At 35.7% G+C, this 25,619-nt stretch overlaps 1 protein-coding gene across 1 annotated transcript; it reads left to right on the top strand.

The window, feature by feature from the left end:
* The first annotated feature begins 223 nt into the window (after positions 1 to 223).
* On the top strand, positions 224 to 24,452 carry LOC107025142 (uncharacterized protein DDB_G0271670-like). Its single transcript, XM_015225983.1, has 4 exons — positions 224 to 358; positions 2,083 to 2,240; positions 23,008 to 23,390; positions 24,352 to 24,452. The coding sequence occupies exons 1-4, from the start codon at positions 224 to 226 to the stop codon at positions 24,450 to 24,452; spliced, it is 777 nt and encodes a 258-aa protein (XP_015081469.1).
* The last annotated feature ends 1,167 nt before the right edge of the window (positions 24,453 to 25,619 follow it).

The following is a 25,619-nucleotide window of genomic DNA, read 5'->3' as shown; positions in this document are numbered from 1 at the left end:
TGCTCCCACTAAGCTAGCAGATGACATTGTTCTAGAGGCCTTGTTCAAAGTTCTTGTTGAGCCACAGTCAGATCAGCGTATGCGTACCAAGAGGCACCGCTCCAGCCACACCACAGAGGCCGCTGATGAGGCTTGGGTGAGAAAGAGAGAGCAGATAGAGTTGGAGCAGGCTAGAAGGGCTTCCTTGGTAGATGAGGAGATATGTCAGAGGTGAGCATTGGAGATGGCTGCTGGGGTATTTATTTCTGTACCGGCAAGCGATGAGAGGAGAACTACTGATGGTGCAGAGGTTGTTGTGGAAACTACTGAGAGTGGCCCAATTGATTATCCAATGGGTTCCGAGAAACTGGACCTACCCGTGTGTTGATAGTTCTTCGGCGCTATGCGCCAAAGGTTATCTTCACCTACCACCCTGTTTCTTTAATTTTTATTGCAATGGGGACAATTGAAAATTTTACATTGGGGGTGGGGTAAATGAAAAGTGAGTGGTAGGGTGAATTATGAGTAACCCAACTCACAATTCTCTCTTTTGTTTTTTTTGCTTGTGTTCCTTTTCCCCAAGAGATTGTTTAATTTTCTGTTGAACTAGCATGTCTTAGGAATACAAGTATGGAAGCATGATGGCTAAGAAAAATGACACCCCGTCCATTGTTGTGCTTGCATGAATAGGTTAAGATAAGTTGAATGTGTTGGCTCTAAGCATGACATAAAGAGGCACCCAATGGATGACCCTCAACTAACACCTGAACTGGGAAATCTGATAATCTGACTGTGCAACGTAGTGCCAAGAAAGGGCGAGGAGATTCAAGTGTTCAAATAGTTGGTGCCTAGCTAGAACTTGCCCGTTAGTCATGCGAAGGGAATCAATTCTTGGAACTAGAAAGTGATCATAGGCTCTTGTTCGGAATAGCCAATATCTAGCCTAAAAACAAGTTGACCAAAGGAAATAATTGTTCCCTTTTTGATCAAGATATATTGAGCCTGTAATAAACCAATTTTTTTATTCACCAACTCACTTTCCCATGATCTAATGTTTTGTCCCCAGTCCCTCCTTGGATATGTGCACCTTGATTTAGGCCAAAAGCCTAAGTTGAGAGTGGATAATGCAGTTGTGACATCGTCTTGACCTTGATCTGACTTGGCTATTGTGTACCTCAACACAATAAAAATTGATAAGTTGAGGGTGACTATTATGAGTGAGGACCGAAAAATGGGTATGAAAAGAGTTGGATGTTAAAAAGAAAAGCTTAAGTGAGAAAAAGATATGACTTTTTAAAATTATCAATTGATTGAAAAAAAATGAAAGAAAAGAGATAAAAGAGTTTTAAAGGAAAAAGACACAAAAGGAGTGAAAGTAATACTCAAACGAAACAAGGCAAAGAAGAGAAGAGAAGAGAAATAGGGGTCCAAAGGCAATGAAAACAGGTAGTAAGCTTAGTTGTAATGTCAAGGAGGGCAAAAAGTCACTAAAAATGTACCCAAATGCATCATTTCTAACCCTGATCCTACGCTACAAGCCAAGTAAGTTCTATCGTTATCCTAAAGCTTAGTGTGGTGAACCTAAGCAGTGAAAATAAGGGCAAGCCTATGGCAAAGAGTACTAACTGTATTTGAACTTATTCTTGAGTGCGAGTGTTAAAACAAAGAGATCCTTGTACCCAAAACGCATAATCACTGTGTAAAAAAATGAGAATTTCTTTTGAAGTGAGGGAATTAGTTGCGTTATGAGAAAGTTGATACGTTGGTGAGAGGAGAAACGGTAGGAGTGTCTATTGCATGGTGAATTTGTGTCATTATGTGATCCGCATAAGTTAGATTGTGGAGCTGACAACATAAGGTTGCACTCAATCAAGAAAGAGTCGGGATTGATAGTCATGTGATTGCTAGAGCTTAAATATGTAGACTTCTGTACAAAGTGTCGTTTGTGGTCATAGTGCGTCGCTTGAGAACAAACAACGAATTTAAGTTGAGGGTGTTGATGTGCCGTGATTTCATGACATTTCTAATGTATTTCACTTAAGATTTGTGTGTGTCTAAAGCCTTTTGTAGTGCTTTTTATAAGTTTTCTGTTTTGTTTTGCAGGAAAGATGTTCAGGCAACATGATAAGAAAAATACTGAAAAAGTGCAGAATAGGACCTACGGAAGCTATCAACGATCCGTCATTTGATCGACGGACTGTAGTTAGTGGACGTAGATGGGAAGCTGAAGACTTTGGAGAAGAATCAGGAAAGCCTGACAAGTGTGGAACTACGGAGGAAACGACGGTCCGTTGATTGATCGACGGACCGTACTGGTGAATTGTTGATTGGTTCAGAGAAGGTTCCGATACCCGAGTTTGAAAAAATTCTAAGTATGGAGTGATAGAGGGCATCGATGGATCGTGCTGTTGGTCCGTCAATTGATTCATATGAGGTGCTATCCAGTGGATCGAAATAATTCTAAGTCCTGATTGAAGGAGGCAATCTACAGAAAGTTTGTCCGTAGATTGAGGTCGCGTTAACCCAACAAACTTTCCTATTTCAATTCCTTTTTATTTAGGACTATGTTTCTATATATAAGGCGTTAAAGCCTGTTTTTGGGGTTAACTACTATAATTATTGTTCTATTTTGTGTTTTGGAGATTGAGTTTTTGCAAACTTGAGCAATTAATAAATTTCCGGATTTGGTTTGAAGATTTTTTCTGAAATTTCAAATTGAATTTCTGGCTTTCTTCTTATTGTTGAGTAAGTTCATTATTTGTTCATTCAAAATAATTGTGATCTTGCTTGCATGGGCAACTAAATCCACAACTAGGGTTGTGGAAACCATGGGTAATTAACAAAGTATAACTAGCAATTAAGCAATTCTCAAATAGTGTTTTTGCATGCATTGATAATTCTTTCTCTTAAAAGTCTTTTTAACGAGTTCGCGCGTTAGAACTCGCCTTGTTGCTACTTGTCGGACCAAGGAGGTAGGAATAATTATCAACATAGAATTAGTGTGATACTATCTAATAGGCTAGTGTCGATTGGTGCGAAGTAACAACTAAGCATACAACGATTATGATGTCTAATATGAGGTAAAGGTAAGGGTTAGTAACTTATACACACGTAGCCGGACCAAGGTACGGGGTGAAATTCTTTAGATATCGGACCAACGATTTAGAGATACCTAACTTACAATTTTGCATGTAAATTATAGGAAATAATTGCAATTTCTAGGAATACGGAGGTCTGAACCTGTGGGGAACACATATCCCCTAGTTATTCTCACAACTTGATAAAAACTCAAACTCTACTTTTGTTTTACTTGTTAATTACATTGTTTAAGGAAGTTGTTTCACAAAACCCCCTTTATTTAGTTGTTTTCGGAAAGACATTGACTAAATGGACATAATTTTGAATTAAAGCTAAATCTAAACCATTTTTCTTCATGGGATCGACCCTAACCTACTAGTTAGATAATCTACTTGATGACGATCACTTATGCGTCCTTGAAAAGGTATAATTTGAGCGTATCAGTATCATAGTAGCTCATAGACTCATTAGGTGAGAATTTCCTTTAACCTTAGAATAATCAATATGTTAGTAAACCTTTCACATTATATTCGTAGTGTATTCATGAGAATCATCTTTAATCCAACACAACAAGATCCTCATAGTCATAATGATTCATGCATAATAAAGTGTAAGGGTATCGGAAGAATGATATTTAAACGTTACAACAATTACAAAATAGATATAAGATCCTCACCTTCTAGGTGAATCATTAGTTCATACACAATTCTCGTAAAGATAAACAAACCCCATAAATTTTCCCTTCAAGGGCCATGAATCACAATCAGCCCAAACATCTACAATTACTATACAGGATAAGGTGAATTTCATAATTCAATAGCTCAATTAACATAAACATAATCAATTGACATACATCTAATATCAACTAAACAACATCATCAATTCTTATTTATTAATATGGGGGAATCTGGGTCCATGGGGATATTTTATCATAAATCAACAATACTTCATCAAACCAATCATGATTCACCATAATCAACCATAATAAATCATAAACCAACAATCAAAAGTGTTTTAGAAGAGGACTTATGACATATATTGAATTCCTAGGGTTTAGGGGAAATTAGAATCTTTAAAATCGAGTTTTGAAGGGACTCTATGGGTGGAAACTACCATATATGAAAATCCACAATACCTAGATTAAGAATCTTCAAGAAATTTGAGGAAGATCCTTGAATTCTACAAACCTTAGATTCAATTGTTCCTTTCTTCTTCTTTGAGTTTTAAAGAAAGAAATATTAAGAGGAAGAGAACTTTTGGTTTGATTTAGGTGTTTGAGTATAATGACTTGCTTTTGGTGAATTTGGACTTAGTACCCCTAAAAATACCCAAAACGACCTTACTTTAGTTGGACTAAAATTGGTAAGGACTTAACTAACCCTCATTAATTGACCACACCTAGGTGTCACGAGCCACCTTCACGCGTCGTGGTGAGGACCACGACTGGTGGTCCTACTCATGAAGCGTGAGGTAGTGTCTAGGATTTGGTGCCTGAATCTCACTCGCCCAAGGCAATCTAAGAGGGGCTCCACGAGTCGTGGTCCTTGAGGTAGTAGCTATAATACTTTATGACACAAGTTACTTTGCCCAAGTCATCTTCACAAAGGGCTCCACAAGCCGTAGTCCCTCTCTTAAAGTTTGAGAGAGTAGATAGGACTTTTGGTGGCCACTTTTCCATGGCCAAGGCAAGTCCACGAGCCCCTTTACGAGTTGTGGTGAGGACCATGATCCGTCGTCCCACTCATGAAGAGTAAGGTAGTGTTCTCAAGCTAGGGGCAACCTTGGCATTTGGCTTTGCCTTTACACTTGACTTTTGGCCTTTTGTCATGACCCGAGAGCACCCACTACTCATAACACGGTGTATTCGACCTCTCGAAGGTCTTATAGAAGTCATTGGGCATCTTACATCGCATAGACATAAAATAGTGCAGAATTTAAAACTTTTTCATTTGAAAACACAAGACTAAAGTCATCTCATTTAAAAAATCATTAATAGAAAATTGGGATACTAAATCTCATTTATCCATCTTAGACACGACTTCGGTATAATAATAGGGACACGACCCTTACAATAAAAAAAACATTTCTAGTCTATTACATGAACTTAAAGAAACTCTTAACATAAAGGTCATTGAATCTTTAAAGACACACCTGGACTTGAGAATAGTAATCCAAGCTCTTTATTTTAGAAATTATCCTTTAGCCACCACCACCACCTACACTTGGTGTAAAAGATGAAGGAGAATGGTGTTAGCACAAGAATGCTTTAAAGAGGACATTTAGTTGGAAACCATGCATCATTTCATTTGAGAGAAAGTTCATGAACTTTTGATACCATAAGAACAATATAGTTCACATACATCATAATAGACATGGATACCATTCACAATAACACATAAAGACATTTAGCACATTTGAGGCACATTCAATTCCTCCAATACATTACCTTTCCTTTTTACCTTAACTCCTTACCTCAAACAACCCTTAAGTAATACTTAGTGAAATTTCTGAATAGTGTCCCATTCCACCATTCGTATAAAAGTATCATCTTAAGGTCACCAAAGAAGTTTTACACAACCTTCATCACTTCAACCACATACATTCACAAGGACATAAGGACATCATAAAACATAACCTTCACATAAGAACCATCACCTAAGACAACCCTCAAGTCACACTAATGCAATTTGCAAGTGATATTCCATCATACTACTCACACCAAGTGCTCCTAGGAAGCTACCCTAGACTAGGCACATCATTTCAACAAGTCATAACAATTTCATTTAACATTAGATATAAGACCCACATACTTCATTAATAATCACATAAGAACTCATTCATTCGTTACATCTTAGTCATACTCCATTTAGTTCATCTCATAGGCAAACCACCGTCAGAACCCCTTCACAAGATTACTTGTGGAATATACACATGGAGTCCCATACCTCACATATACTAAGCAAACCCATTAAGAAGTCATAAGTGTAATTCACATGCATAATCATAATTCATGTCTTGACATAAGTAAACTCAACCTTAACATTCATCCATATTAATTTACATAAAGCATAATCCTTATTACATAAAAGAACCTATTCCTAACCTCTCTTAGACTCCACTTGTAAAATGCATAGGTAGGGTCCATAGTCCTACCTACACTAAGTAACTCTTCAAGAAGTAATGGATAGAGTTCATATTCTTATCTTAGTTCATTTATTAACTTTTGGGGAGACATTATCATAACCGAAATAGACCTTGTAAGCTATATGGAATCCGATTTTCTACCCCACACCGAAAAGAGGGGTACTACTTGCCAAGGTAGCACCTACAGACATAATATATCCAAAGGGATCCACTGAGCTAAGACATATGGAGGAACGTAATTATGGAACTAGGAGATTGTTACTAGAAACTCGGACTTTCTAACGTAAAAAGCTTCCATATCATGAGACAACACATATTCTTGGGAACCCATACTTGCTTTATGTAGAAGGAACCCATGTAAGAATCCAGAATTGCTAAACGTAAAAGCCTCAGTCTACTTTTTATGTTGTCTCAGTGCTAAGCTCAAACTCCCCTTTCAAAACATCTTTAAGCCTTTACTTAACATTAATTCATAAAAATAGACTTTAGGGACTGAATTCTCTCATATATCATATAGCTTAAAGGTTACTAAGATGAGAATAGTCTTTCGTCATAGAACCTACATTATGTGAGAATGTCCTTTCACATAATCATGACATTCATAAAATAGTCTAGTTTAGAGTACAATTGAGGAAACCTTTCCAAAGGCTCACTTTCACTAGATTATCTTTACTTGCTGGTGATATACTTTTCATGCATAATAAGATGGAAAGGTGCATATAACAATTAACCTTTCAATTGACACCATAAATATATCATATTCATAGTTATGCATGGGTTGTGTGTACATATTGGTCCTCATAATGACATTATAGAAACAACATTGTTTTTGATGGAACTTCCCTTCAAAGGATCACAACACATTTACAATATCCCCAAGTCATGAACAATTCACATAAAAAGCCTTTAGGGATACTAGACCACACAACCTTCATTATAGGAAAGATAAACACATTCAACATTTGAATAGAGCAATCCTAACACGTATAAGATCACATATTAATATAAGGTCATATAGGTAGGGGTCATTCCACAATAGTACTTAATCAATGATGTAGACCGCACCTTATCCCTAACATTATCATTCACATTGCACTCCTCATCATCAACACACTTTAAACATCATAATAGCATTGAGGATTTCATACATAACCTTCATGATACGACTTCATAAACATATGCATCATAATAACAATTCACTTTACATCTATTTCCTAAAATGCCATGATCACAACATACATAGATAGACAAGAAGTAAATACGGCCACTATAAGTGGACCAAATGACACAACATCAATTCTAATATTACAGACTAAAAGTTAGGTCAACTTACCAATTCTCCAAGTGATGATCATCATAGATAAATCCTCAACAATTCATAATCAATGGATTCAATAATACATCACAATCTAAGTTTAATTCAATGAACATGGAATCATAATCACAAAAACCCACTTTATAGGCTAAATTGAGAGTTTAGAAGAATAATGGTCTCTTCAACAAATTTCATTGAAAATTGTCTTAAAAACCTTGACTAAACATTAATTCATCATTGCAATGACTTTGAAAATTTTGCAATGAAACCATGGTTAGATTGGAAATTAGGAAATTTGACTATTGAAAGTCCTTGGAAAAACATTGATAGAACTCCTTGAATGAAAGGTTATTCAAGAATCAAGAGTCACCTTACCTTATAGATTGAAGACCCACGAAAATTGAAGAAGCAATCATTTGAAAATCCATCTCCTAGCTTGAGCTTGGCCTCCAATGGAGTTCTAGAGAGAATCTATTTGGGAGGGAAAAGTTTAGTTTTGAAGAATGAAGTCTAATTCTAGGTTTCTATGTTTTAATCATTTTAAATTAAACAGTGTTGCAGGTGCCAAACCACGGCCACCATCCACAAACCGTGGATGGCTTAACGACTCGTGATGCACCTCCCTCAATTGATTCAGAGAGGGGGATGGGGAGGCTTTTCGTGAGGAGACTAAGTCTCAACTTGAGAAGACAATCCACGCCCCGTCAAACCATTTACCGTCCGTCAACAGTGGTCGTGGATGGTTGCTGTTTTTGAGAGCTTTTTTGGCCAACATTTGAGTCCTCCTCAAGGATCCCTAGGGTGGTCCTTGGGGAGTCGTACCCAAAAGTTTTGACCCTAAACACAACCATCTAGATTCTAGTGTCACCTTAAATTATTTTAGACTCCAAAAAACACACTAAATCATGAACAACACACTATAATACACTAGCACACAAAAGACTAATTTTTGGACATCATGGTCGTTTCTTGACATTTAGACTCTATTACTTCCAAAACAGGTTAATTACATTAGTTTAGGTCTAGAAGCATCATTTTAACTATTTTCAAGTCATTATTCATAATGTGAGGCTCTAGTTTAGGTCATTGAATTTTTGGGGTGTTTCAATACTCTCCTTTGGAAACATTCGTCCCCGAATGACACTAAAATATTTTCAAGAAGTAAAGACTCAAGACTAAAAGCCCACCACACACAACATTAATACAACATAATAGTCAATGCATCAAACTTACAAGGAACACCAACTTCATATCATTATGCACTCAGTGCAACATAAGCAAGTAGAAACTACATCCACAAACTCATAGTGTATCATATACATAACCGTTTCTCATGTTCATAGGAGGAACTAACTTCTCCTAATCATGACATGATCTTTACTTTTTCATCTCATGAAAAGGCCAATGTGCAATAACTTTCAATTCACACATAGGAATGATCAACAATATAATTCATGAGGCAAATAAGTAACTCATACTAAATGCACATAAATCATGAGCAATGTGAATCAACTACAAATCTTATCATTAAGACATAATACCATCAAATACATACATGACATTACCATGTTTAATTATGTTCAAGGAGGAACTACATTCTCCTAGTCATAACATACTCACAATATTAGGAAGTTATTTCACAAAATTTCACTACTTTCATAACACTAGTTTTCATATATATGCATCATTTAGGGAAGTTTTTACAACTCATAGGCACACATCAATAATATTATCTAGGCACATATTCTTAAGAGTGGGTCTATATCAATACTGAATCACATACTCATAAAAGGGAACTTATTTGTTCTCATTTAAAGAAAGTTCAACATCTTAATGCCAAAATACTCTTACATCAAAAGTACAACCAAGCATGTTCGGAACCAGGTTAATTACATTAGTTTAGGTCTAGAAACACCATTTTATCCATTTTAAGTCATTATTCATAGTGTGAGGCTCTAGTTTATGTCGTTGGATGCTTGGGGTGTTTCACCTTGACTCATTCCACCCTAAATGATCTTCTAATATACGGGGAGTCATTTTATGATTTTAAACCCTTACATTTAGGCTCTAGTTTAACTTGACATTTTCTGAGTTTCACATCACATTAGTCAATCCAAATGATATTGCCAAAAACTAATAATATCCACACCGGGCCCTGAAGATTGTCTTAGTATGTCTTTAGGCCTAATCTTTAACTGATGGTAACTTAACCTCAAGTCAATCTTAGTAAAGATAGAAGCACTCTACAACTATTCAAACAAATCATCTATATGAGTTAGATGTACTTATTCCAGACGGTGACCTTATTCAATTGATGGTAATCTATAAAGATTGTCATACTATTGTCCTTTTCTGTACAAACAAAATAGGTGCACTCCAAGGAAAAGCACTAGGATGAACGAATCCCGTATTAAATGATTCTTGAAGGTTATTCTTGAGTTCTCGCAACTTTTCCAGAGGCATGCCATATGGAGGGATAGAGATTGGGAAAGTTTTCAACTCTAAATTAATGCAAAAGTATATTTCCTTATCTGGAGGCATACTAGGTTGTAATGACTCGGAAAATGATAGGTTAAACCAGAGCCTAATGACTTGGTTTTGAGTTTGTAATGAGGGTTCTTGTTGTGTAATACTGTCCCTAGCTAAGGATTTTAGTGAGTCAATATCAAGGCAAGTGTTTAACTCCATGTTAAAAAACCTTTTTGTATGTTGTTTAAGGGTGCTAAGGTGTTTGCCAAGCCAAGGGGGCAAGGAATAAGCCAAAGGCCAAGGCTTCCCAACCTTGGCCAAGCACTGCCTCATGACCACAACCACTTTCATGGCTAGTGGTCTTGAACAAGGTTGATGAAGTGGTCCGTGAAGGTCACTTATTGGCAATGGAGGCAAGGCCTTGAGGCCAAGCTACTTCTCTAAAGTCCACGACCACTTCAACGACCAGTGGTCTTGATCATGTACCGTGAAGTGGTACGTGAAGATGCCTTAGAATCTTTGGGCTTGGCAAGGCAAAATGGGACACTATTTAAGAGGATCACGGGCACCTTCACACGTTGTGGTCCCCCTTCACAGACCGTATAAGTGGACTTGATCTCTGAAGGGGCTTCCCAAGTTGGAGTTTTTTAAGTAATTTTGTTTTAAGGTTTTATTATATGGGGTTGATTTCAAAATGTTTATATCATAAACTTAAATGATTTTTGATTACACAATATTTCTATATCGAATGAAATGAAATGTTATGAGGCTTTATGAGACCCTTCGGGGTCAAGTATGTCGTGTCACGACTTGGGGATGCCCTCAGATTATGACAAACAGTGTATCTGAGCACGAGATTTTGGGAATGATTTTTAGGATCAAAGCCTCACAAGCAATGTCTAGTAGATTCTTGTTCATAGATGTGAGTCGCGACACATCTACGAGTGAGAGGCTATAGGTCATTAGAAAGTTGCACTTCTTTCATAAAATCTTGAAGTCGTGCCTTAAAGTTTCGTTCTTTAAGTGCTCTTTTCATAATCCTTCTCATGTGTTTACATGATATGAATACAAGATGCATATCCGCAAAGAGAGTAAGAGGAAATAATGTGGATGAGGGAGTTCTTCCCCAAGGTCCTCAAAGTGAACAAGTTCCGGTAGAGGTTCCAGATATGACTAATGCAGAAATAAGGTCGGCTTTCTTGACCTTGGCCTGATCCATGACGGATCAAGCAACTAGAGATGTAGGGCCTAGGGTTAATTCTAATAAGGGTACTATGGCTTCTAACTTCAGAGACTTTTTGAGGATGAATCCTCCCGTGTTTCTAGGTTCTAAAGTGGGAGAGGATCCCCAAAAATTGTTGGATGAGGTTTACAAGGTAGTGAGTATTATGGGGGTGACTTCAAAATAAAAAGTGGAGCTTTCCTCCTATCAATTGAAAGATGTTGTCCAAATGTGGTTCACTCTATGGAAGGCTAATAGGTCGGTAGGGGTCGATCCTACAGAATGACAAGAGTTTAAGGAAGCTTTCCTTGGTAGGTACTTCCCCCTTGAGAAGATGGAGTGTAAGGTTGAGGAGTTTATCAACCTTAGGCAAGGTAACATTACTGTCCAAGAGTACTCCATGAAGTTTACCCAACTGTCTAAGTATTCCCATGTTTGGTAACAAATCCCAGAGATGAGATAAGTAGGTTTGTGATCGGTGTATTCGACTTAGTCAAGGAAGAGTGTCGTAAAACAATGCTCCATATGACACGAACATTTCTAGGCTTATAGCGTATGATAAATCTATTGAGGAGTCCAAACTCAAGATTATAAATAGGGTTGTGAAGAGGGGTAGGTCTGATGAGTAAGGTTAACTTAGGTTCAAGAGGAGGGCTCCAAACCAAGATTCTTCAAGTGCTCTTAAGGTTAACCAAGAGAAAAGTGGTGGGTTTCAATTTTCTAAACCTACTTGCACCACTTGTAGCAAGAGACATTATATATGAGAAGTGCCTAGCCGATACTAATGGGTGCTTTGGTTGTGGGAAGAATGATCACAAAGTGAAAGTTGTCCTACTCTTATGACTAAAGAGAGGGAGACCAAGCAAGCTCTTAATGATGGTACAATTACTATCCCTACCAATTGTGGTCGTTTCTATGCTCTTCAAGTTAATGAGGACAAGGGAGCTAATCCGAATGAAGGTACCAGTAATTTATAATTCCTTTTGTTTTTATGAGGTTTCTATGTTGAATTATTTTTGCCTTACATGGTTTTTCTCATAAGTGGAGGATGGTAGGTTGAAGAATAAGGTGATGAGAATATCCTTGTCTTTTCTCTCTGTTTTTATTCAAACTTAAGAGCTAGAGTTCCTTGTAGCTTGTTTTATGTGTTGGAGTCTTGTATGAATTTATGTATACATGATATCCTTATAATATGCATATTCTAGTTGAATTCTTGTTTAGTGAGAAAATGAGTTTTCATGAATTATGTGTTCCTCATGTTGAGCATGCTTATGTGGTATTTAGTGAAGTGTTATATAATTTACCTTGTGATGATATTATGTTCATGAATTGAATTGGAAAATGCAGTTCCTTCAAGGTTATGAGAAATGTTGAAGTTTGATGCATGATGAGTTTGTAGACTTAGTCCTACTTTCTTGTTTGTATTGAGCTTACTGATGTGGAGTTGATGCTTAGCATTCATTCATCATAAATGAATAAAAATAGTGCAGAATTTAAAACATTTCTCAAGTAAGACAACAATCAAAATGTTATTTATCAAACAATGGAAGTACTAATTCTCAACATTGCCATCTTAGACATGTCTCAATACCATAGGGACACAACCCTTTACATTTAAAAGAAATTACTAGAAGTCTATTACATGAAATTAAAGAAACTTCTAATTACCTCGAATCTTTGAGGACATACCAAAGCTTGAAGGTAGAAAGTCTAAGCACCTCAATCTAGGAATGAACCTCTAGTCACCACCACCTACACTTTGTAGTAAAAACATGGAGCAATGGTGTTAGTACAAAGATGCACCAAGTATGATGACCATGCAAAAAAGTGCAAAAGGGACATTTATTTGAGATATGCTTTTCATGTAATTTTGATAAAAAAAACATCATAAGACAAGTATAAGAAACATATTTCAAGTCAATATTCACATATTAGATTATATTACAATATAAATCATGACCATATTCATCAAGTAACCTTTTTCCTCATTTTAGACCGTCCATCTAAGGTTATCCTAAGACCCACCTAAGTAAGACATGAAGTGATCGCCCATACAACCTCTTCATATACACCTAAGTGTTCCTCAAGACTACCAAGGATAGAGACCTTTCCTTTTCAACATAACCAATAAGTCAACATTCATTAAAATAGAAACTTAAGGAGATATTCTTGCATTTAGGGGACTTCACATGATAGTCTTTAAACACTTAAGGAACTCACTTTAGCACCTTCAAAGCCTACTCGCGCCATGTGTAGATAACATCCCATACTACTACTACCTACACACTGTAGAACCTATCTAATAACTAGAGGGCACATATCACATTATGGGAATAGGTGTTAACCGATGTAGACCACACTAGTTAGGCATGGAATCCGGTGTCATAAGACCCCACACCGTGGAAGGTGTTCTACCTGCCAAGGGTAGAATTTAAAAGCAAACCCACTTAGGCACATGGTTTAAGGGATATCCAAAGATGTTAATTGGACTCTAACCTTTTCTTCGGGAAGAAACACCATCTTAACCATATCCACTCGGTGCTAGACTTAGTTCCGACAGAGTATTTCATTCACATGTATGTACTAGAGAGGGAACCATCATTAGGTCTACCGAACCATAGTACTTCTACCAAGAAGAGCACCGTTTTAGGTCTACCGATCAATGTTCATTAAGGATAGCTCATTGACTTTCTTAAAGAAGGTTTTCTACCGTTCTGTCCCACCATTTCTAAGTCTATCATTTCACATGATAAGGAGGCACCATCATAAGGTCTATCGCTTCAAGGTTTTACATTCACCTAGGGATTTAGACTCATCACGAATGGGAACCATTCTTAGGTCTACCGGTTCAAGACAAACTAAAAGCCCATTTATCATTTACAGAAAGCGCACAATACTTAATTCTACTAATTCTCGACATTTATTCAATCATTGCTCAAGAAAAGGATGCCTAAGCCTAGCAAGTCAAGAGATCACATTCATACCTTTCATACATTAAGGATAGGCAAAGAGAGGCACCTAAGTCTACCAATCAATATGTAACATCACATATAAGGGTCCTTCACATTCATCATCAACACGTATGAGCATTAAGAGAGATTATACTTCGAATCATAATAAAATAATACTTTATACAAGATCACATTGAGATCACATGAACAACTTCACAATATACCTTCACATAGACCTTAACAGGATAATAACCTAATCCACCATATAATACCTTCAAGGTCATGATCACAATACGAATAAAATAAGTAAACACCGCCACCATAAGTGGATCAAATCATACAAGAACAATTCCAATATAAAAAGAAAACTAGGTCAACTTACCCTTCATCCAAGACATAACCACCATTACTCAATTCTCCAACAATTCACCATATATAGATATATATACAACTAGAAATCCGCAATACAGTCTAACCATAATATATCAGTACCCATACATAATAATCAAACCCATTTCATTAGTCAAATTTAGGAATTTAGTGAAATCATGGGTTCATGGAGTTTTCACTTTAAACCATAAATTTAGAGTAATATAATCATAATTAATCGTTTAAAATCATTTAATGCAAGAACCCATGAGTTTGAGGATGAATTGGGGGTTTTCATCACTTTTGGAAACTTGAAACCCATTTGAGGATTGGCTTTAAAGCAAAAACTATCTTTAGATAAAGAGTCATCATACCTTTCTACTAAGAATTCCCAAGAAATTTGATGAAAAAGACCTTGAATTTGAAACCCTAGCTTCTATACTCTTCTTGTTCCTTAAGCTTGAGAGAAACATTGAGGGAAAGAACTTTTGGAGGAGTTTTGGTTTGGGGTTTTGAAAATAATGAGTTAAAAGAAGATTTTAGGACTTAAATATATATATATATATATATATATATATATATGGNAAGTCTAGTTCGGAGGGTGTTGAGGTTGAGCGTCAAGGGAAGACCATGACGTTCGGGGACTGGTCTTGTGATTTTATTGGTCTATATGGTGTGCAATAGTTTCTAACCTTATTGAATGAGTTTAGTGAGTCAACCTTAAGGCACATGATATAATCTATGTTAAAGGGGTGTATTGTATGTGGGTTAAGGGTGCAAGGCCACGATCCAAGCCAAAGAGGGGCAAGCCTAAGCCATGAGCCAAGGTTGCCCCAAGTTGGTTGTTCATTGCCCCAAAGTCCAGGGGCACCACCACGAGCGGTGTTTCCCCTTAACGTCCTATCAAGTGGGGCTTGGAGTTCACTTGGGCTCAAGGCAAGCAAGGCAGCTTGGCCTAGCCACTTCCTAGAGGACCACGAGCACCTTGACGAGCCATGGTCCTCTTTCACAAGTCGTCAACCTACCCATCAAGATGCCTTGGCCATGAAAATGGGAAAATCTCCAAAAGAGATAATTCCCAAGGGACCATGAGCCATCAAGTTGGTCGTTCACCCCCTTCACAAGCTGTGAAGGTGGGCGTGGTCCCTAACGGGGCTTCCAAGGTTGAGGTATTTAAGTAATTCCTCTTTTAGTTATTATTAAGTGGGGTTAGTTTTAAAAGGTTTATATATATATATATATATAAACCTTTTAAAACTAACCCCACTTAATAATAACTAAAAGAGGAATTACTTAAATACCTCAACCTTGGAAGCCCCGTTAGGGACCACGCCCACCTTCACAGCTTGTGAAGGGGGTGAACGACCAACTTGATGGCTCATGGTCCCTTGGGAATTATCTCTTTTGGAGATTTTCCCATTTTCATGGCCAAGGCATCTTGATGGGTAGGTTGACGACTTGTGAAAGAGGACCATGGCTCGTCAAGGTGCTCGTGGTCCTCTAGGAAGTGGCTAGGCCAAGCTGCCTTGCTTGCCTTGAGCCCAAGTGAACTCCAAGCCCCACTTGATAGGACGTTAAGGGGAAACACCGCTCGTGGTGGTGCCCCTGGACTTTGGGGCAATGAACAACCAACTTGGGGCAACCTTGGCTCATGGCTTAGGCTTGCCCCTCTTTGGCTTGGATCGTGGCCTTGCACCCTTAACCCACATACAATACACCCCTTTAACATAGATTATATCATGTGCCTTAAGGTTGACTCACTAAACTCATTCAATAAGGTTAGAAACTATTGCACACCATATAGACCAATAAAATCACAAGACCAGTCCCCGAACGTCATGGTCTTCCCTTGACGCTCAACCTCAACACCCTCCGAACTAGACTTTGAAAGTCAAAACTCAACACTTTAACTCAATAAACACATGTTAATATCTAGTTAATCTTATTTCATTTTTAGGGTCATAATGTAACGACTCGAAAAATTATAGGTTAAACTAGAGCCTAATGACTTAGTATTGAGTTCGTAACGAGGGTTCTTGTTGTGTGATGTTGTACCGAGCAAAGGAGTTTAGTGAGTCAACTTCAAGGAACGTTTTAGAATCCATGTTAAAAGAATTTTTTTGTATGTTGGTTAAGGATGCTAAGGTGTGTGCCAAGTCAATGGGGAAAGGACTAAGCCAAAGGCCAAGGCTGTTCAACCTTGGCCAAGCACTCCTCATGACTTGTAAGGACCCTCAAAATCAAACAGGAGCCTCACATGAGTTTTATGAGTTATTAACTTGTTAATAAGGTGATAAATAACATTTTAAGTTAGTGTGAAAGAGTTTGAAAGTCAAACGTCTAGGGACGACCAAGATGTTCGAATATGTGTTGGTGTGTTCTGGTATGTTGTTTATGTTTTTATGTGTTGTTTGGAGTCTAAAATTAGTGAGGTGACCCTAGTGTCTTAATAATCGTTTTTAGGTTCAAAACATTTGGGTACGATTCCTCAAGGACCACCCTAAGAGTCCTTGAGGAGGACCCAAACATTGGACAAGAATGCTGCCAGGGCAGCGTGACTAGAACCTAGGGGGAACCAGTCTGCGTCACTAACTTGCTCCACCTATGATCAAAAGTTTGTGCGGGTCATGGACCTGGTCAATTAACATTCTACGTCCAACTTTAATTTCTAGAAACTCCATGGAACGCCGCCACGTCGTGGACTGGTTTCGCGATGATGTTGTCGTCAATAAAAGTTTAGTTGGACTTTCTTTAAAAGGTCCAACTAGTGTAGGAGTATTTTGGGTATTTTGAGGGTTTAATATAAAAGGTCATTCTACCTATTTTTGGGTATTTAAAATTGGTTAAAACTCCTAAACCTAGAATTAGACTTCACTCTTCAAATTAACCCTCCCCTCTCAAAATAGATTCTCTCTAGAACACCATTGAAGACCTTGATGAAGCTCAAGCTAGGAGATGGGTTTTCAACTAATTTTTTTCTTTATTTCATGGGTATTCAATCAATAAGGTATAGTGTCTCTTGATCCTTTATAATCCTTTCTTTCAATGAGTCCTTTCCAAGGTTTTCAATTAGGGTTTTAAAGATCAAATTTTCCAATTTCAAATGTAAACATGGGTTCCTTGTCAAAACAATTCGTAGGTCATGATAATGATGAATTAACGTTGAATTATGGTTTTAATGATTCTTTCCAATGAAATTTTCTAAATAACCCATGATCCTCCTAATTCTCGATTTGACCTATAATGTGGGTCTTAATGAATATGATTTCATGTTAATAAATTGTACTTGAATTTGTATTGATTTGATTGTTATCTATATCTATTGATTATGATTGTTAAGGATTGATCAATGATGACCATCGCTTGGTTAATGCTTGTATATATATGCATGTTGTGATTCATGGCCTTGAAGGCAATAGATGTAAAGTGAATTGTTGATATGATGCATATGTGTATGAAGGTGTGCATGAAGGTCATGTTGGTAATCCTCAATGTTAGCATGATGTTTAAGGTGGGGTGTGTGATATAAGATTTTTAAATGCTATATATGTGAAGTGTGCATGACTAGGGATATTATGAATGTGTTGTGATCCCTTTTGAAGGGAAGCTCCTCTAATGATGTTGTTGTTAATATGCTATTGTGAGGAAAATTATATACATACACACACCCCACACATGAATATGAATATTATATGTTAATGGTTCTAATTGAAAGGTTAATTCTCATGTGCACCTTTATATGTATATTATGCATGTAAAGTACATGACTAGAAGAGTATGATTAATTCATGAATAAATTTGTTATGTGAAAGGGTTTCTCACATATGTACAAACACAATGAATGTATGAATGAATAAGGTTTATGATAATCTAGTGAAAGTGAGTCTCTTGAAAGGTTTCTTCAATTGTATTCTAAACTAGACTATGTTATGAGTGTTATGATTATGTGAAAGGACATTCTCACATAATGTAGGTTCTATGATGAAAGGTCATTCTCATCTTAGCAGCCTCTGAGATATATGATATATGAAGGAATTGTGTCCCTAAAGCCCATTTTATAAATCAATGTTAAGTAAAGGCTTAAAGATGTTTTAAAGGGAGTTTGAGCTTAGCACTGAGTGAACATGAAAATGAAAGAGATGCTTTTAGGTTTAGCAATTCTGGCTTCCCACATGGTTTTGCTTCTATGTTTAGCAACTCCATGTTCCTAAGGATATGTGTTGTCTCATGAGATTGAAGCTTTCTACGTTAGCAAGTCTGGGTTTCTAGTAGTAATCTTGTTGTTCCATAGCTGCGTGCCCTCAAAGGTTTTAGCTTAGTGGATCCACTTAGATATCTATTATGTATGTAGGTGCTACCTTGGCAAGTAGTTTTCGGTGTTGGGGTAGAGAATTGGATACCATGTAGCTCACATGGTCTGTGTCGGTTATGGAATTGTCTCTCGAAATCTAATAAATAAACTAAGATAAGAATATGAACTCTAGTCATGACTTCTTGAAAAGTTACTTAGTGTAGGTAGGACTATGACACTACTTATGCATTGCAAAACTGGACTTTAAGGGAGGTTATGATTAGGTTCTTTTATGAAATAAGGACTATGTTTCATGTATGTTGATATGAATGCATGTTAAGGTTGCCTTTACTTATCTCAAGACATGAATTATGATTGTGCATGTGCATTACATTTTATGGATTCTAAATGGGTTTGCTTAGTATATGTGTAGATATGAGACTCCATTTGTACATTGCACAAGTAAGCTTGCGAAGGGGTTGTGAGGGTGGTGTACCTCTGATATGAACTAAAAGAGTTACGACTAAGATCTAATGATTGAAGGAGTTCTTAAGTGACCTTTAATGAAGTATGTGGGTCTTATGTCTAAAGACAAATGAACATGTTGTGACTTGTTGACTATGATGTGCCTAGTCTAGGATTACTTCATGGGATCACTTGGTGTGAATAGTATTATTGGATGCTACTTACACATTGCACTAGTGTGACTTGGGATTCTCTTAGGTAATGGTTCTTATGTGAAGGTTGTGCTTATGATATGCTATGTCCTTATGAATGTATATGGATGAACCCAAATAGCCTACACATTTCTTCCCATTAAGTAACTAACATACATTACCAAATTTGTTTGGTCTCTCGTCTAAAGTGATATGCATCCCTTTGTCGATTAGGTCAATAACATGAGTAACACACTCTATATCTCTTTAAAAGTAAGCATCAATACTATTGTAGTAGTCGTATTATTATCCTTCTTAACATTCACCCGATTTATAAACTACAATTGTGATTTTTAACTAAATTGGTCCAACATAATTCTCGTCATTCGCTACGAAATTCACACATGTTATGACAACTTTACTTACTATATTTTCCATAGTTACAATATTCATTATCTAATCATCTTTTTAATTATTCACCTTCAATTATCGAACCACTAGAGATATTACATATACCACACAAGTACTATTTCTCAGTTGGGAAAACTAACCTGAAGAGGACAACATATTCATGAAGTCCATCAGACCATTGTTCAACCTCATCATTTAGAAACTATAAGAAAATTATCGCCAAGCCATCACCTAACTCAATCCTTTCAAATCTGACCACACATCCTTTTCATCTTATTATCAGGTCTAACCTACAAGCCTTATATGAAACACCAACTTCAAACTTAAGGAACCACACACGACTCATCACTATGAGTGAGAGAGTATGAAATGAGGCAATAAGAATTAGAACGGATAATGATGCACGATAGAGATTCAAGAGTTGAAGTTCTTTTCCTAAAAGTCATTATAGCCTCTCGACGATAAGTACAGACGTCTCCGTACCGATCCTCGAGACTTTATTTAGACTCGACTTGTACACACATGAAACATATGAACCTGGGGCTCTGATACCATGTTATCACGACCCAAAAATGGATGTGATGACACTTGTCTAATCCCACCAAGACAAGTCAGCCTAAAACTCGACCATTACAATAAAATACGAAAATTTCATAAGTTACTCAAAAGTACCCCCAAGTATGGTTGTCATGTGTATAGGCCTCTAATGTATTACAATTGATTCAAAGAAACAAAATAAGTCTCAAATGACATTGTTTCTCGAATAGAATAAGATCATAAATAGGAGTAGAAGGTCTGTTGAGATAACAAGCAGCTACCTCATAATTCTCCACAAGAAGCCTCGGACAAGGGGAAGATAAAAAGGTCTGGGCTAGTAACCTAAAAAAAATTGTAGTAGCAAGGGGTGAGTACCAAACCACATGATACCCAGCAAGTGAACTTCTAAACACAAGCTAAGGGGATAAAATACGGGTAATCCTTGCACACCAACCGAACCTCCACAGTTACAACTTGCATAAAAATTAGCCAAACCTAAGAGTTCACAGTTTTCATAGCATCCAACAATTCAAAATCATTTTAATCATATTACACATCCTTAACTACAACTCAATATTCAACAATCAGAAACTTTCACAAAAGACACTCACAATATCAACAACATACAAGATCAAGTTCGTCAAATAGAGGTAATCAGATATCAAGTACTTTCCAACCACCAATAAAACACATAATCATAAAGAATGAAGGATCTCATGGGATTCAATGCAATATGACACCATGAATTGATATGCATCAGAATACCGATTTCTCTCTCAACCGTATAGACGTGATACTCCTCGGAAAATACATCAAGAGTTCATGACCCATGGGAGACTTGCGAGGTCCATATGCCGACACGGACGATCTCCACGTGTCTGTGCGGACGATCTTAATGCACTATCATAAGTCAAACAAATTTTGCACGGACGATCTCCACGTGCCCAAATAATCATAACTCGATCTTAGCACGAACGATCTTCACGTTTTAGACCTTTACTCATACTCAATATCATGTCAATGCATGTGCACAATATGATATCAAATAAAGGAGATGATGCAACATCTCAATATATCAAATGTCGCTTTGACATAAAATCACCTCAATTATCACAATTATACGGGTTCAGTGAGGAACTCAACCACACATAATAAATCAAATCAATAATATATCAGTTGATGCCCATATGCTTTGGCATTCTCAAATTATAATCCGCATTCTATAGTAATAAACCTTCCCATTATAACACCGGTACTCGTACTATTCTCAACACATCACATACAAACAAATAATTACATCGTCTTTTATTACCCCTTTTTATCATTATAATAAATCAATGTGAACAAGTCAACCCATCACCAAGTCCCCTTTACTACAAACCATATACTACAAGGAAATACACGCATTCCACACACTTAGCAAGAGTTTAGAAATTCACTTGCCTCAAATAATCGAGAATTCACTCCATGACTTGAGCCTTTAATTTTCATTGAACTTCCAACTCAAGCAATCTATTCATACAGATCATGATAAGATTTTGAACTAATAACATTCATCTTACTATATGTCTAGTTTAAATACAAAACCCACTCAAATTTATAATCAAATTCTTAAATTTCAAGCCTATGGTTAAATCTCAACTTAATTATTAAATAGTATAAATCTAATGATATTCATATACTATCATATATCTAATATTTAATTACCTATATTAATATTTAAAAATTTAAATTATAATATAATACAATACGAGAAGTTTCTAACAGTGAACCAATGTGAACAACATATGTATTAACTAACCTATATTTCAATTGTCTTGTCATAGAAACTAATCATCATTGCCTAATAATTTCTTATTATAACTATACTACTAGCATTCAGATTTTCTTGATAATTATACCATTAAATAATTTTACTTTACCTTTGATTTGAAACTAACACTTTATATTATATAATAATAACAAACAATACACCCAAAAATCAATATAAAAGAAACCAAGATCATGACTTAATTAAGTCTTAACTCTTACCTGAATATGAAGAATCGTTTCCTTCGCCGACCACCGTCGTATGCAGGTAAGTTTCTTTCGTCCCTTTACTTTTTTATTATTTTTTTTCTAAAAGTAATTATATAATAAAAGTGATAAATCAAAATAACTTATTTTAACATGGGTTGACTCATTAACTACGCATTAAATAAATAACTTGTTTAGTATATGTCCGTTAATTAAATAATCGTAGCTATCGAATAGTTTAAAAATTTCAATCCAACTTCACTGACTGATCAAATTTGACTCAACCAACTATCGGAAATGGTAAAATAATAGTTTTGTAAAAATTTCTAAAAATAACCTTGCGGGTCATTACATAATAATAATAGTAATACTAATAATAATAGTAATAAGAAAAGTAATAGTAATAGTAATAATAATAATAACAGTAACAGTAATAATAATAATAATAATAATAATAATAATAATAATAATAATAATAATAATAATAATAATAATAATAATAATAATAATAATAATAATAATAAGAGTAGTAGTAGTAGCAACAGTAGTAGTAGTAGTAGGAATAGCAGGAGGAGGAGCAGCAGTAGCAGTAGTAGTAGTAGCAGCAGTAGTAGCAACAGTAGTAGCAGTAGTAGTAGCAGTAATATCAGTAGTAGCAGCAGTAGCAGTAGCAGCAGCAGTAGTAGCAGTAGTAGTAGTAGTAGCAGTAGTAGCAGTAGCAATAACAGTAGCAGTAGCAGTAGTAGTAGCAATAGCAGTAGCAGTAGCAGTAGTAGCAGTAGCAGTAGTAGTAGCAATAGCAATAGCAGTAGCAGTAGTAGCAGTAGCAGTAGCAGTTGTAATAATAGTAGTAGTAGCAATAGTAGTAGTAGCAGTAGTAATAGTAGTAGTAGCAGTAATAGTAGTAGCAGTAGCAGTAGGAGCAGCAGCAGTAGTAATAGTAATAGTAATAGTAATAATAATAGTAATAGTAATAGTAATAGTAATAGTAATAGTAACAGTAATAGTAATAGTACTAGTACTAGTAATTATAGTAATAGTAATAGCAATAGTAATAATAATAGTAAAAATAATAGTTATAATAATAGTAATAGTAATAGTAATAATAATAATAATAATAATAATAATAATAATGGTAATAGTAATAATAACGGAAAAGGGCCTAAAATACCCTCGAAGTATTGAAAATGTTACACAATTACCCCCCATCAACCTATTGGCCCCCAAATACCCTTCACATCCACCTTTGGGTCAAAATTTACCCCTTCATTAACGGACCAAATTTAAAAATAATTAAATAATAATTTTTAATGACATGACACTCAACCATTGGTTGTAATTTAATTCTTTAAAATAATTTTAAACCCATCCATTACCCACCCATTTTAACTAAACCCGCCCCACTTGACCCAATTTTAAAAAAAAATCATCTAATTAAAATACCCTAAAATCTTATTCCTCCAATTTTCACAACTTCCATCGAGTCCATTGTCTTCTTCTTCTTCTTCATCCTGCAACTTTCACCGTGAGTCGCAACATGTAGTTGATTGAAGCCCTCAGTTCATGTTCCATGTCCATCACCTAAAATAAACAGATATATTGAAGTTCAACTGGTGTCATGGATTGGCTATGAAAGTAAAGTGAAGCATATTTAAAGCATACCGTACTAGATTGATGCAAAAGTTTAATTCTTCTAGCTTCTTGAACCTCTTCCAGCAGTACCTTCACTTCCTGGCAAAGACAAGTGTTAGTTCCATTGGGGAAATGAAACCTTTATCCTTTCATAAAAATCAAATTGCAGTTGTATGTAATTATCATAATCAACTTGCCAAGAAAAAGGAAACCATAATTTGGAAATCTAAAGCAGCAAAGTAACTTCAGATGCTTTTGTAATTCTCTACAAATTGTTCCAGTCGAGATTGTGAATGCATACGGTGAAAGTTGCAGGATGAAGAAGAAGAAGACGACAATCGAGTCGATGGAAGTTGTGAAAATTGGAGGAATAAGGTTTTAGGATATTTTAATTAGATGTTTTTTTTTAAAATTGGGTCAAATGGGGCGGGTTTAGTTAAAATGGGTGGGTTTAAAATTTTAAACAATTAAATTACAACCAATGGTTGAGTGCCACATCATTAAAAATTATTATTTAATTATTTTTAATTTTGGTCCGTTAATGAAGGAGGTAAATTTGGACCCAAAGGTGGATGTGAAAGGTATTTGGGGCCAATAGGTGGATGGGGGTAATTGTGTACCATTTTCAATACTTCGAGGGTATTTTAGGCCCTTTTCCGTAATAATAATAATAGTAACAGTAACAGTAACAGTAACAGTAACAGTAACAATAACAGTAATAGTAACAGTAATAGTAATAGTAATAGTATTAGTAATAGTAATAGTAATAATAATAGTAATAGTAATAGTAATAATAATAATAATAATAATAATAATAATAATCATAATAATAATAATAATAATAATAATAATAATAAGAAGAAGAAGAAGAAGAAGAAGAAGAATATTATTACTATTATTTAAAAATAGTAGAAAAGAGGATTATGATATGCCTTAACAACTAGATCTTCTTAATAAATGGACTATTCCTAAAATCCAACCCAAGGTTATATACCAAATGGATACTTTTGAAAAAATGTGATTTAAACAAATTGTTAAAATCACAGAAGAAACTATTACTGTGGACTCGAATCATGGTACTTTTAAATTATTGTCTGAAAGTGATTTTGCTCCTTATAGAGAAAATCATAGATTTATGCATATTGGTTTAGTACAAGTTTTTTTTAAGCCCCTCACTCTAAGAGGCCTACCAGAGAGCTTTATAGCAGCCTTGAGGGATGGTAGAAATCATAATTGGAAAAAATCATTTATAGGGACAGTTCAAACTAGTTTGGCATATGGCCCTGTTATTTCAACACTTATCTAAATTTGCAAATCTCTTTAAATGATGAAAATTCGCTAAATACTTTAATATTAAGTATAAAATTGCATGGCTACAATTATTTGCCTGGTACATAAGTTATATGCATTTGTTATTGAATTTACTGTAAGCCTTTATACACTTTAAGTCCTATGTGTAAAATTATAGATTTTAAAAATGAAACAATTTTAATAGAAATATGCTTTAGTAAGTCTAAAATTATAAATAGAAGACCTATTAAATGGGATG

The sequence above is a fragment of the Solanum pennellii genome, chromosome 7, assembly GCF_001406875.1.
Source record: "Solanum pennellii chromosome 7, SPENNV200".
NCBI lineage: Eukaryota > Viridiplantae > Streptophyta > Magnoliopsida > Solanales > Solanaceae > Solanum > Solanum pennellii.
The sequence above is the reverse complement of the archived record's forward strand: the minus strand, read 5'-3'. Positions and strand labels throughout refer to the sequence as shown.

Coding starts and splice junctions, on each gene's coding strand:
- LOC107025142 (XM_015225983.1), top strand. CDS start 224: ATGGCTGCTGGGGTATTTATTTCTGTACCGGCAAGCGATGAGAGGAGA. Junction 2,241..23,007: donor GAATCAGGAAAGCCTGACAA/GTGTGGAACTAC, acceptor TAGGAATAGCAG/GAGGAGGAGCAGCAGTAGCA. Junction 23,391..24,351: donor TAGTAATAGTAATAGTAATA/GTAATAATAATA, acceptor AAATTGTTCCAG/TCGAGATTGTGAATGCATAC.